This window comes from Miscanthus floridulus, chromosome 12 (genome assembly GCF_019320115.1).
Source record: "Miscanthus floridulus cultivar M001 chromosome 12, ASM1932011v1, whole genome shotgun sequence".
In the NCBI taxonomy this organism is placed as follows: Eukaryota; Viridiplantae; Streptophyta; class Magnoliopsida; order Poales; family Poaceae; genus Miscanthus; species Miscanthus floridulus.
Window position 1 is genome coordinate 33,922,734 of NC_089591.1, and position 14,484 is coordinate 33,937,217.

Sequence of the window (14,484 nt, forward strand, 5' to 3'; positions counted from 1 at the left end):
TGATCTGACGCGGTGGTCGTGTACGTTCTGGTTGTCGTGCCATGCGAATGCTGCTGTACTGTCTAGCGACTAGCGTTCTGTATGACACCGGAGTTCCTTTAGACATCGACGATTGATAAAGGAGTAAATTCTCATAATGCCAGTACAAATTATGAGTTCTCTTATTTTTCAGACATTGTATCTGTACGATGTTTTCAGTTGTGGTCTTGTGGACCTCCTGTCTGCCCTTCTACTTCGCCAATTAGATGGACTTTGTTACACCGATCATTAAAAGGAGATTATAGTAAAGAGATGACGAGAGCTTCTAATCGGCATTATGTGTCCCGCCGCACCTTCTGACCAGAATGATAAGATGCCGAGACCACAACAAATGACTGAATTTTAGGCGCAACGTGCGTAGTGTAATGTTTTATGGAGTTTGACCAATGACCACGCTGGACTTAAAGATCGTTGCTATCTTCCGCTTGGATCAGGGTGGAGTTCGCTTTAAATTCATTTTCTATTGCGTAGTGTCCATAATATCCGGAGGTTGCGCGCGCTTTTGAGAAGAAACTGTTTTCAGCCTTCGGAGCAGAAGCCATGCAGTACAACTTGAGCAACCTTCATTCAGCTCACGTACGACAGGAATAGAAGAGTTTTTGTTTAACTCAATAACCATCATACCCTGTACAATCAACCAAATAAACCTTACACACATTTCAAATACTACAAATTGGAAATTCAATAACTCTAACCTTTGTGAATAAAAACAGCGTGGATGGTCCCAAGACTACCCCAGAACATATAATTATACAAAACAAATTTAATGTTCAAACTCAAAATAAGTTGCCTAATTTTTACATGTATACTGTTAGATTAAACCCTCCTAGCACAGGTGCATGCATGCTTTATGAGATGATATTGCATTCTAGAAAGGGTTAGGAGCAGTGTTTATCGAAACCAACTTCATGGGCTTACTTAGCTTGTTTAACTGACATATTCTATAAATCCAAGTGGCTTGTACAACAATGGAGGGCCCAAAAATCAGAAACTCCATTACCCTGCCAAAACCCCCAGGAATATGACTCCCCTCAAAACAAACTTCTATTTTTTCAATTTTGAATTTCTGCCAGCTCATTTATCTGTATGTTGTATCCATCATCACATGCTATTTGCTAACTAAAGAGGAGAGAGACACACATATGATGCTATCTACTAACTAAAGAAACTATTTTTAAAATAAAAATACAGTTGTGGATAGACAAGAACAAATAAACCAACCTCAAATTTCACCAAAAACCTCTGAAATCCTTTCAAAGTTTCTTTCACTTCACTAGGTGATACAAACTCTAATTCACCAGCAAGGGCAGCAGTAACCTCTCCAGGAGAAAGACCAAGCATGTTATTCACAATCTATCATACAGAACAGAAATATAATGATATGTTCACACGTTGTAAGATGGAAAAAATAGGATATAGTAATAGAAACAAATGTACTCACATCACTTTCAATGAAGGCCTCTGAAATGAAACTCCCATCATCTATATATACATAAAGCTCATATTTGGTTCGTTGTTTATACTGAAATTTTTTGACGGAAGTGATCAGACCCTGTAGCAGTTATGCCATAAAATCAATAATTAACCACTCCCATAAATCACATAAATTTAATAAAACGAATACATTCAGACCAACTGGAGGTATGGAGTAGATACATTTTTGAATCCATTCTTTTACTAAAAATAAAAGAAGCAGAAAGGTTCCTAACTTTTGCAAATAAACAGGAAAGGAAAATGAACCTTGATTTTTCCTTGAATGTAGGCTTTTGTGTCCTGTTGTCTACCCCAGTCAATAAGCATGCTGTATATGTATGTAAATGGTTTTTCATTTTCACCACTTAGAATGAAAGACTGTTCCATCTCATTGATCTTGCCAACATTTGGAGATTGTGCACCTTCCACAACGTTAGCAGGTTGGACTCGCTGCATTTGTTCATGGACACTGTTTGCTATAATAGGAGGATCAACACATTCTTCCATGATGGTCCCTGTACTTCTTTCAATGATATGAGTGGGATCATAGTTATGGGTAGTACGCATACAAGTTTCAGTAGTTTCCCTGGTAAGAGAAGCATATAGGCCCTGCATGTTGATTTCTTGGACCGTGTTTACTACAGGAGGGCTAACAAGCCTCTTCAACCACAGTTTCGGTAGCTCCAACAACCTGGAAAGCATTACCTACACAAATACATTAATTGACCATGAAACATGTAAGTGATTATCCCAAATTTGACATCCAAATGAATCGTATACAAATTCTATATGGTACCTGATCCTGTTGGATAAGAGGAATTAACTGCTCTTTGAATTGAGATCCCTTGCTCACCACCATTTATATTATTGGTACTACATGGCCAGGCAGCTCGCGTGGCTCTTGAAGACAAAGATAATCCACCCTGTTTACTGCACAGTTAAGAGGTGAAGACATGTACAATCTATATCAATATTAACTCATGACAGACCAACCAGTGTCCCGTAAGGGACATATTAAAAAGCAAAAGGAGGGCATGCAGCAGATTGAATTAAATCCTGACTGACCCAACCAGTGGCCCCATAAGGGCACTTCCAATGGTGATCTATGAGTGAGCTATAAGCATACTATTTTATATTTTTAATAAAAAGAGAGAAAAACAATCTCTTGATTAAGAGCTAGTCTCATGCCCACACTCCAAGATTATGTGAGTTTGTCATGTGGGGCTATTCATATTATGACCTATGTGTTAAAAGTTAATACCATTAGAGAAGTTGTCTTAGAGCTACTAACCATCTCGTACTGTTAAGGGTGCCCTAAGGGACACACTATTTTTTCTCGAACACGTAGGAGAGCTGTGTATCATTATATATTAAGAAGAAGAAAAGGGGGTACAAAACCCAAACAACAACAACACACACACACCACACCTCACTCAAAAAAACACTGCTCGCCTATTATAGCAAATAAATAGCAACAAGAGGAAGTGGTAGAAGAGCTAGCCTACCTAGTTGGAGATTTTGAAGAGTTGCCACACTGAATCTTTGAAAGGAAGGAGGTCGGGATTAAGGTGTCATACAGAAACCAAAATGAAATCAAAGGAACTACTGAGGTGTTTTTTCAGTCTTCAGGGCCACAGGATCTCCTGGGCTTTGGATAGAGACAAACCTCCAAATAAACAACCTCTGGACAGAGATATGATGAAGATGATGATGGAGTAACAGATGAGGAAAAGCTAGACTCTCAGAATAGTGAACAATGGCTTGACATCATCAAGAGTAATGTACAGAAAGGGGGTGCCAACCAGAATGGATCAGGTCCTTCAAAAAAGGCAGGTGATAAGCAGGAGGGGACAGATACAGAGGGTGTTTGAGAAGACACGAAATGAGATAGTGTTTGAAAAGCTGGTGAAAAACCTAGTGGCGGTCATGTACAGAATCAAGAGCAAATTAAAGCAATGGTGTCCTTTCTTAAGCAAGAAAGATATCCCTAGGGTGGAAGAGCTGGTGGTAAAGATGGTGAAAGGTTTAAAGGGGGTGTGAATTTCAGAAGGGTTAAGATGGTGAGAGCTGTTGGCAAAGTCATTGAAGGGGGTGCTGGTGTCCCTACCGAGGATCGTTGATGTTCAGTCTTTTTTGCTGCATAGCCTTTTGCTGTCTAAAATTGTTTTGGTCGCTGTGCTGCTGACCAGGGGCAGGTGGTTGCTTGCTGTCCTGTTCTTCAAAGGGTAGGCGTTTAGTGGTGGCTGTCAGCCTCTTCGTGTTAGTTGATGTCGGTGTGGATGTTTGAACTATCTCTGTAAACTGGTGTCCCCAGTTCTAATTTCTAAACTCTCTGATGTCAGCTTTCAATAAGGCTGGACCAAGCGGTCTTTTATCTAAAAAAACAAGATGGCATGCAGCGGATTGAATATATATAAACATTGAGCATTGGTGTATAAATTTTGAAACTATACAGCCAAAATAAATAAAACTGAAAGCAAGATTTTCACTGCATATTAAAGATCCTAAACTGAGATGTGTGTTTCAAGTGATCTAATCAATAGTCGTAAATTTAATAGGACACTAGCAGAAATTACTGTCGAGTTATTCCTTGAAGGTCCACTATGAGGCATGTACATACTTCACTAGTGTACCATGTATACCTTTTGCCACGAGGTGGTTTGTTTACTTCAGAAACAAGTCTGTCACGCGCTGCCTCCAATTCGTCAACTACACCACCAAGAATATCAACAGCCTCAGGAACTAGCATAAGAAGGCCCCTCCTTGTGTGTACATTCCTTATAATAATCTGAGATACATAAAAAAAATAAATGAGCTGCACGTAAAAAAATAGTAAAGAAAAGAAATATAACTAATGCAGAATTCCTAAGAAGGCTTTTCTTCTCAAGAAGAATTTCAATTTTTCTCAATTTTAAACAAGCCTTAGCCAGCTCTGACCAAAGCCTCACATGTCACATGAACCAGATGTTATGCTTGTCTCAAAAAGAAACTGAGGATTGTCTTCAATGAAAAAGCACCTTTAAGAAATATTTGTCTCAAGTACATGCTATGGAAAAGCATTGCTAACAGTAATAGGCTAAGAAATACTTTCTCTAGAATAGAGGTACGGGAAAAATAACCTTTAAAACCAGCAGGAGCAAGAACTGCCAGGTCTTTGATGGGTCTGTATTCCATTCCAAATATTCGTTGTACGCCATCTGTCATTGATAGTTTTAAACATCTCTTGGGTCCTGCCGGTGCTTCACGATATCTTTCCTTTAAAGGAGACGAAATATTGACAACTTCATCAACCTACAAAACCCAGAGACATATAGATGATACCTCATCACAAGGAAAAAGTCATTTACTACATTGTACAAATATTAAGTAAAAACGAATAAAACATACAATGAGCATACAATAAAGGTAAAATATCGACTTTAAAATAATCTGGTAAATATATACAGATTGGAAGTACAACACATTTGAGTGGAATGGTGCTATAAAGAAATGCATAGTGAAAACTTACATTTCCGCACAACTAGCCATTCAGTAATGACAAAAGGCTAAAGAACTAGTATGGCACAGATCTCAGTGTTGGAGATGGGTCTCTAAGTGGCTTCAAAATGATCAACATTTTTACACTTTGGGGTGGCAGCGATTTGCTGGGCCACCTGCAAAACGAGAAACAAAGCCTGCTTTGAGAATAAGTTGATTTGGAATCCTGCTGAAATCCTTTGTTATGCTTGTGCTCTTATGAATTACTGGGCAGGTCTATATTCCAAGAAAGCTCAAGAAATGCTACTGGAAGGTGCGGATATTATGCTTCAGATAGCTACAAGGATGCTGGTGCCTTCTTCAAGCAGCTCGGCGCCCATGCAGATCAAAGGAGCCCGCAGGGATGCTGATGATCAAGTGAACTAGTGGAGATCGTGTGCAGGCCAAGCGTCGATGTTCTCTAGAAAGTTCTTTTGTGTATAGAGAATGGTCTTGTCAGACTAGAATACTGTTAGAGTCTTCGCCGGGTGTGGCAGCTTGATAGTTGGTTGTCTTAGTAGACAGTCTGTTAGAACTTGACTTTGCTTTTCAATTCTGCCCGTGTCCTGTATCTGTTGCTCTGTCTAGCGTCTGAGTCAGGTGTGCTCCAACTTCTGTATTTCCGTTTGATAATGGAAATGGAAAATCCTCGGTTCAGGAAAAAAAATAGTATGGCATAGGGTGATGAACTGAGCAGAATGTACAGAGAACTGCCAGTGAGAGCAGTGCTTTGGATTTCATCATAAATTTGAAGATTTAAACATGTAAAGTTGATTCAACATTTTTATCACCAATGAGAAGCAATTTAATAGCAACAAGTTGAATATTGATATAACATCTTATTTTCTCAATCAAGACATTCTCATCACCAATCAGAAGTATCCACAAACTTTTTCATGAATTTAAATAGTTAATCACAATAGGAGCATAGAAACAGTATGGATATCAATTGCAAATAGCTCAGCAGGGCAAAGTATAGTGACCATTTTCCCAAACTGGATTATGCAATGTCAAACCTGAAGCACGAAGGGGCCATCAAGGAACTCAGCATGCATGCCCCCAACGCCCTCCGGCAGCACCCCGGCCCCGCAGGAGTTCATGTCGGCGAAGAGGAACTGCTCGAAGCACCGCCTGGCCTGCGCCTCCGCACCACCGAGGCCGTCGAACCCGGGAATCCCCGCAGCGCAGGACTCGAGCCAGTCCGGCCGCAGAAGCAGCCCGAGCCGCCGCAGGAACTCGTCCACCGGCCGCAACCGCCCGTTCAACAGGGACGGGTGTGGAGGCGCTGTTGTGGCCGGGGTCCGCGCCGGCGGCGGAGGCGGGATTGGGGTCCGGGTGAGAGGCGGAGTCGGGGTTGGGGTTGGGGTTGGGGTTGGGGTTGGAGGTGGAGTCGGGATTGGGGTCTGGGACGGGGTAGTGATAGGGGGGGGGAGGGGGAGCGGGGGCAGTGGGCACGGGAGGAGCCGGCGGGGAGAAGACCTCGGGGGCGTCGACGATGGGAGAGACCCGTCGGGGTCCACGATCTCGTCAACTACCTCGTCGTCATCGGAGATGACGAAGGGAGCAGATGACGGAGAGAGTGACGGGAAGGGGACTGGGAGGGGGCTGGGGTTTGGGGGCGAGGGCCGGCCGACGCTTCCGCTGCCGCTGACGCCGCCGCTAGCGACGGAAGCTGAAACCGAGGCAGAGGTTGTGGTGGCGGTCATGCCCTCGCCGTCCTCCTCGTCGGAGTCGGAATGCACGATTAGGTTCCTCCTGCGCCTCATCTTTTTCTGAAGGAAGTTTTTGCCGGCGGTTTAATCTGGGCATCAAATGGGGGTGGGGGAAGGGTTTTGGGAGGATTTTTTGGTGGTTTCCCTCCAAAAGTCCAAAGGCTTCGAATGGGGGAAGGAGGAAGACGCTGGGAAGGAACTGAGAATTGAGGATGACGTGCAGGTCCCTCTGTCAGTAAGAAGTTGCTACGCCTTCGCTACCTGGCCATGTTTAGTTGCTCCCAACTTCCAACTTTGGCACTATATAAAAAGAAGATTTTCTGTCACATCAAACTTATGGTATATGTATAGAGTAGACGAAATCAAAAACTAATTGCACAGTTAGGTTGTACTTTACGAGACGAACGTTTTAAGTCTAACTTGTCAACGATTAGATAATTATTACCAAATACAAACGAAATGCTACAGTGCGCTACGGTAATGTACAGTGAATCCGGCGGCGCCGAATTCATCCAACTAAACGTGGCCCTGGAGATGGTTTTTTCTTTTTCCTGATTTCAGAAAAAAAATCTAAGGGTGCGTTTAGATCAAAAAATTTTGGATTTTGGCTCACTGTAGCATTTCGTTTGTATTTGGTAATTAGTGTCTAATTATGGACTAATTAGGTTCAAAAGTTTCGTCTCGCGATTTCTCGACCAACTATGTAATTAGTTTTTTTTTCGTCTACATTTAGTACTCCATGCATATGCCGTAAGATTCGATGTGACAGTTACTATGCAAAATTTTTTGGCAACTAAACGGGGCCTAAGTAGGCCGTTGGCATTGATTGCGAGGTGGGCTGACGGAAGAGTTGCTATTTGGTTTCGGCTCAACGAAGGTGAGGGCGTGTTTAGTTCCCAAAAAATTTTGCGCAGTACTCATCACATCGAATCTTGCGGCACATATATGGAGTACTAAATGTAGATGAAAAAAAACTAATTGCACAATTGGGTGAGAAATCGCGAGACAAAACTTTCGAACCTAATTAGTCCATAATTAGACACTAATTACCAAATACAAACGAAAGTGTTGCAGTAGCCAAAACCCAAAAAAATTTTGGATCTAAACGCGCCCTAGGAGCTTTTTCTAAATCGCACTTTCTAAATAATTATTTGAACCCCTAAAAATAATTATTTGGAGAGTCATTTGAAAAAAATCATTTTCTATATATTTTCACTCTCCGACAGTTTTTCTATATCTCATGCGCACTCTATAGAGCCATTATCGTCTTTTATTTTTAGCTAGCGAAAATCCGGAATAAAAGATAGCTATATTTGGATGATTATTTAGAAAAGCTATTAGATGGTAGTTTTTCATCAAAACCTCTATTTCTAGCATTTAGGAAGGATATGGAGAGTCTCTTGGAGATGCTCTAACATCTTTTGCTAGGAAAAAAAGCAAAGTCACCTGGGTTGTGAAATGTCTAGGAAGTCAAATATTTTCCTTTTTTTTTTCTTCGTGGCCACAATCAGATAAGGGTTGAGCTAATTTTTAGCTTTTCCCACCTACGTACAGGTGTTAACAACTTTGTTCGAGGCATAAGCATTTTTTCACAAGTTTAGATTAGACAAAACTCCAGGTTGTCATACACCAAAAACCTTATGGGACACCGGTAGCTCTAACTTAGGGCCGACGTACACAAAAAAAAACTTATGAGACACGTGTTACCTTGGAGCTTAGGGCCGCTTGGAACGGAAGAAATTTACAGGAATTAGTTCATTTTTATAGCAAAATGCAAAAAAAAGAAAGATTTTCCGTGTTCCAAAGAGAGCCGTTGGGCATGATTATCCATGTGCACAGTTCCTCAACATCCATGAAGGCAATAATATGTGGTTTGAGTATATCTGTTGGGTGTACTTGAACCGAGCTTCTATTTAGACCACATCAACATTATATACAACACTTGAATAGCTAAAAAGGCGTGCTTTGTTTGTTACCAAAACATGCCAAAGGTTACCACAGCTTATAATGTCTAAGCTTAGTCTACGTTTGCTTGGGTGATCAGGCATCATGTGACATGGCCAACTTCGGCTAGCATTGCTCAGTTCATTTCCTGCACCATATCTAACCAGAAGTCTAGTTTGAGGGCCACTTTGGGGTCTTACCGCATATCCTTGTGTCGCGAGTTTGCTTGCACCGTACACTACTATAGAAATCTTAATGGAGACGGACGAAATGGATTAATGGAGGCGGGCATTACAACCGCCTCCAATCAATGGTCACCGTTAATCGTGACATAATGGAGACGGATGTCCTGCCTGCCTCGGTTAATCATTTAACGAAGGTGGGCACGCTACAACGCCCACCTCCATTAATAAAAAAAATAAAATAAAATAATCCAGGTTCTAGAGTCAGCTCCAGCTTTGGGAACCAGCTCCAGCTTTTGGAGTCACCCCAGATCCGTCCTTCGTCCTCCCAGATCCGCCGTCGTTGTCCGCCCAGATATGTCGCCGTCGTCCGGATCTGCATAGGGGGGGAGAGAGAGAAGAGTGAGGGACATGAAGAGGGGAAACAGAGAGGAAGATGGGGAGAGGCATACCTGAACCGCCGCCGGCCGGCGGATCCAGAGAGGGAGGGACCAGATTTGCCGCCTGGGAGGAGCCGCGCTGCGCCGCCGCCGGTGAGGGCGAGGACCCGCAGCGCCGCCATCTGCGCCGAGGAGGGGGAGGGAGAGCCCAGCACGCCGCCGTCCGCGCCGAGGAGGGAGGAAAGACCCGCGCGCCGTAGTTCCTCCCCCGCCGAGGAATGGAGAAGGAAGACCCGCGCCGAGGAGGGAGGAGGGAAGAACCCATGCCGAGGAGGGAGGTAGCGCTCCCTGGCCGCTGACGCTTCTGCTTATGTGGTGAGAGAGGAGGGGGGGGGGGGAATGCTTGGGGAGATAACAGAGAGGATGAGTGCGGCTGAGGTGAAGGAAAACTGAGAGTGATGAGTGGCGGTGGTTCCAAACCCTAAAACTCCCTATTATATATGGTGTGGGCCTGTTTCCGGTGGCCGGGCCTCACCCCCCCCATAACAAGCCCGCCTCCGAAAATGGAATTCATTTTTGGAGGCGGGCCCTCTTAAATGGCTAATTAACCGAGGCGATCACTTTAAGGCGACCGCCTCCGTTAAAGATTAACCGATTGCGACCGCCGGGAACCTGGCCTGGCCGGTGATAATGGAGGCGGTAAAAGTGGTGCCCGCCTCCAATAAAAAAAGGGTGCCGCCACCTAAAAGGAATCCTGTAGTAGTGGTAACGGACAAAGCATGCGCCGCTCATTCATGAAGAATTAACGTAAGAATACACAATGAAGGGCGCCCTGCACTTTTGACACACCCGTGGCAATAACCAAGCAAAGGTATGCCATGCGCAATTTAGACATGGAGCGTTGTAGTTAGGAGTCAAACAAACCCGAAATTAGTTGCCATACTGTGGCATGGACAGAAGTTTGGTGTGATATGTTATGGTATTAAACCAAACACACCCTCAAGCATGCACACTGCACATGACATGCGGCTCAAATCATTGAGGGTTAACATCTTACGAGAAAAGGTCAACATCTTGTTATTTTAGTTGTTGAATGCATACTTGATCTCTATGCTATATTAGTCAAGTTAATGGTAATTATGTTCTCTCAAGAGAACAAGTGTTTGTTTCATATCGACACACTCTAGAACCCAATCTGTAACCATCAAAGCAAATTTCTAAAAAAATATATATATCCAAGTGAAGAGCATGTACACAGAACACATGGAGACCGCAGAACTTGACAAAGAATCGAAGTTCAACCATGAACCACATATGTCCATATGCCCATGCTGGCGAAAATCATTCAACTATACGAATTTGTACCTCAACGACAAATCAATTGCATCAAAGCGTCTGTAGTCCAACGGTTAGGATAATTGCCTTCCAAGCAATAGACCCGGGTTCGATTCCCGGCAGACGCATTTTTTCCAGCTGCCCAATATGGCCGTACTTGCTTTTTGCCTAGAAAAAAACGGGAATTGTTTTTTTACAAACAAAAAATAAGCGGGATTGAATGAGCAGCAATGACACACTCGACGTTGCATACAGACTCTATAGCATTTCCTTTCGAGAAAAATTGTATTTTCCTCATTTTCATGCTTTTATGACCTAAAGTTTAGGACGTATATATAGAAATAGAGATAATTGTATAGGAGCAAAATCAGCATAAGAAAAAACAAATGTAACTTAACAGGAGATTGCTTCAGAACAGCATAATGTCAGGTATATGAGGCTCTTAAAGTAAAATACATTTTGAACTAAAATAAATCTTGTTTTGAACAATATTTTTGTAAAATTTCATTTTAAAAACATTTAAAATTTTGTAAAAAACAATATTTGACTTTCTCAAACTTGGCCCACTTTTGATTTTTGTAACTTATTTTTAAACTTTTTTTGTTTTAAAAGTAGATAAAAAACATATTCAGGTCATACTTAAATTTTGTAGTTTATTTTTCACTCAAATAAAATAAAACAGTCATTATGAATACAACACTCGTGACAAATTAATTTAGATTTTTCTAAAACTATTTTTAAATAAAAATGACAACAAACTAACTAAACATAGAAAATTTGCAAAAAAAAAACATCTATTTCAATCAATGGAAACTATTCATTACGCAAAAATAGAATTTTTTTTTGGGTGTGACAAGGTGTCTTGGTGCAAGCAAACTGAGCGTAGTTCAGCTGGTTGGGTTCCTTGCGGTGGAACCTGCCACCCGGGTTCAAGTCCCTGACTTAACACAGGTGCTCGCATTTTTCTGGATTTATTCCATAATTTAACGACACTATTCTTTCGATGGTAGGCGACGTGCCCATCGACAGCGAGGCTCATGTGATGACTTCGTCAACCTCGAGATTTGCCGATGCAACTCAGTTTTTCGGAGGTGCGCATAGAGGTAGGGTGTGAGCTCGTGTACGTGAGCGTCTGCGTCTGTAACTAGGTCTCGCAAAAAAAAAGTGTCTTGGTGCAAGCAGGTAAAGTAGTTTTGCATAGACTAAGATTAGTTCGCACTTGATTTTTTTAAATGGAGCTACTGTAAAAGCTCCTTCCGGGTGCTGGCTGAGTGAATGATGTGTCTAGATTGTTTTGTTCAGGCTCAGGTCGGCTTGTTCACGGTGGTGCGCGCCACGCGGTGCGCCGAGGTCATCGTGGACGCCATCTGCCGCGGCCGGCGCCACCTCACCGTGCCGCTGTGGTACCGGGCGCTGTTCCTGTGGCGGACGCTGGCGCCCGAGGTGACGGACTTGAGCCAGAGACTGTTCTACCGCCGGACCGCTGGCGGCCACGGTAACCTGGCGAAGGCCCAAGCGGTTCCTGGAGTTCACCGGCGGCAAAGGGGTGCTCCAGCCGGCGTCGCTGCACAGCTCGGATATCAAACGGGAGTAGCCAAAAGCTGCAACTGCAATGGTCGTCGGCTTCGTTGAGGCAGCTGGCAGTAACAGAGGGCTTGTCTGTTCGGTAGTACATCCAAATAATGTGGAGCTCAATAGAGAAGATGTAAATAAATAAATGGTCCATCAGCTGTCACGTTCGTTCGTTCGTTGTGTGAAATATATGCGACTTAAACTTTGTGTATATACGTTGTGCCAATTTTTCTTTCTGTGGTCAGAGTAATTGCATAGATTGCTCTATAATATTATTAGCAGCCTAACAAATGGAGATGGCCGTCTGATATCCAACGCTCCTCATATCCAACGCTTGAAATCCGATGAAGCAGCCTCTAGATGTTATGGAACTTTTAAAGACGTATACCTTGGCAGGCAAAATTTATCATCTATCTGCTCTACGTAAAAAGATGAAATCATCGCCAATTTCACAAATCACGGCTATGCCCTATACGGATAGAGAGTGCAAGCAAAATTGCAAATTGGTCGGTCCCGCCGCTCGGCCTCTTCCGCGGCGCAAGCGGTGGCATCATCCCCGTCCTGTGGTACGTGTTGGCTCCCACTCCCAGGTGTCATGTTCCTCTCCACGTGTCTGCTTCAGCCGTACCAGTCGCCTCGCGCGCGGCACGCAGACGCAGTAGCATATCAGACTAGCAGACCGTCCCACACGCTGTCGCCCGCCGCTTTGCATCGTTGCGCTGTGTGTTTGTCATCCTTCCTTCTCGACGTTGCCGGCAACGACGAAGATGGTGATGAGCAGCAGGAGGTTGGCCGGAGCGGCGCTGCAGGTGGCGCTGACGGCGCTGCTGCCGCTCGTACTCCCGGCGTACTACGTGTACAAGGTGACCACGTACCTCCTCGGCGCCGTCTTCCCCGAGGACGTCGCCGGCAAGGTCGTCCTCATCACCGGCGCCTCCTCCGGCATCGGCGAGGTACGTACGCGTACCGTACCATCGCGCGGCCTCCAAGAACGTAACTCGTTTCATTTTGAGTGATCGGTCGATGTGTACATATATAGCACCTGGCATATGAGTACGCCAAGAGGGGAGCCTACCTGGCGCTGGTGGCGAGGAGGGAGGCGAGCCTCCGCGAGGTCGGCGACGTCGCGCTGGGTCTCGGCTCGCCGGGCGTCCTCGTCCTCCTGGCTGATGTCTCCAAGCCTCAGGACTGCGAGACGTTCATCAACGACACAATCCGCTACTTTGGTAGACGTAAGTCTGTCTGACACACGAGTTCACCTAGCTGCTGAAAGCCTGAAACAACGGAGTTTATCTTATGTGACGACTGACGCATTATAGTTAATTTGCAGTGGATCACCTTGTGAACAACGCGTCCATCCGGCAGGTGTGCAAGTTCGAAGAGATCGAGGACGTTAAGCACTTCAGAGCCCTGATGGACATCAACTTTTGGGGCCATGTGTACCCAACTCGGCTCGCCATCCCTCACCTCAAGAGAAGCCATGGCCGGATCGTGGGCGTCACCTCCAACTCGTCCTACATATTCATCGGGAGGGACACTTTCTACAATGTCTGTGCAGTGCTCAAATCCTGCTACTGTAGCTTATTAGTAGTACTGAACATAGACGAAACCATGCATCTGAATTTCACATATACATATACATATACATATACTCTCGCAGGCTAGCAAAGCGGCAGCGCTGAGCTTCTACGACACCCTGAGGATGGAGCTGGGCGGCGACATCCGCATCACCGAGGTGGTGCCCGGCGTGGTGGAGTCTGAGATCACCAAGGGCAAGATGCTCACCAAGGAAGGCGAGATGAAGGTGGACCAAGACGAAAGAGACGTACGCACTAGCTAGTATGCACGCATCTGATTTCTGATGCTACCAAGATCATGCAGTCATCTCATCTGATTTTCTGATTTCTTCAGACCATCCTGGGGCCGACGCCGGCGGAGCCCGTCGGCGACTTCGCCAGGACGGTGGTGCGCGACGTGTGCCGGGGCGCCAGGTACGTGTTCGAGCCCAGGTGGTACATGGGCGTCTACCTGCTCCGGGCCTGCCTCCCGGAGGTCCTGGTCTGGAACTCCCGCCTGCTCACCGTCGACAGGGTCGGCGCGTCCATCACGGACACGCTGGGGAAGTGTCTGCTCGACCTGCCGGGCGTGCGCCGCTTCGCGCAGCCGCCCTCGCTCCGGTCGCCGGAGATCAAGGACCGTTAAGTGAGCTATAGGCCACGTGATGATCTGACGCGGTGGTCGTGTACGTTCTGGTTGTCGTGCCATGCGAATGCTGCTGTACTGTCTAGCGACTAGCGTTCTGTATGACACCGAAGTTCCTTTAGACATCGA

General features: G+C 44.9%; 1 protein-coding gene, 1 non-coding gene and 1 pseudogene across 2 annotated transcripts; 2 read left to right on the top strand and 1 right to left on the bottom strand.

Moving 5' to 3' along the window:
• Positions 1–6: 6 nt before the first annotated feature.
• On the bottom strand, positions 7–6,925 carry LOC136495432 (recQ-mediated genome instability protein 1-like; annotated as a pseudogene).
• A 3,712-nt stretch (positions 6,926–10,637) lies between these two features.
• On the top strand, positions 10,638–10,709 carry TRNAG-UCC (transfer RNA glycine (anticodon UCC)). Its single transcript has one exon. It is a non-coding gene; the product is annotated as a tRNA-Gly (tRNA).
• A 1,655-nt stretch (positions 10,710–12,364) lies between these two features.
• LOC136495430 (11-beta-hydroxysteroid dehydrogenase 1A-like) lies at positions 12,365–14,382 on the top strand. Its single transcript, XM_066491373.1, has 5 exons — positions 12,365–13,106; positions 13,193–13,385; positions 13,484–13,701; positions 13,814–13,978; positions 14,065–14,382. The coding sequence occupies exons 1-5, from the start codon at positions 12,921–12,923 to the stop codon at positions 14,353–14,355; spliced, it is 1,053 nt and encodes a 350-aa protein (XP_066347470.1). The 5' UTR covers positions 12,365–12,920; the 3' UTR covers positions 14,356–14,382.
• Positions 14,383–14,484: the final 102 nt, after the last annotated feature.

What these genes read in the sequence shown, in the direction of transcription:
- LOC136495430 (XM_066491373.1), top strand. Translation starts at nt 12,921, where the DNA reads ATGGTGATGAGCAGCAGGAGGTTGGCCGGAGCGGCGCTGCAGGTGGCG. An exon ending in CCTCCTCCGGCATCGGCGAG is followed by an intron (nt 13,107 to 13,192) that starts GTACGTACGCGT and finishes GTACATATATAG; the next exon opens with CACCTGGCATATGAGTACGC. An exon ending in TGGACCAAGACGAAAGAGAC is followed by an intron (nt 13,979 to 14,064) that starts GTACGCACTAGC and finishes TGATTTCTTCAG; the next exon opens with ACCATCCTGGGGCCGACGCC.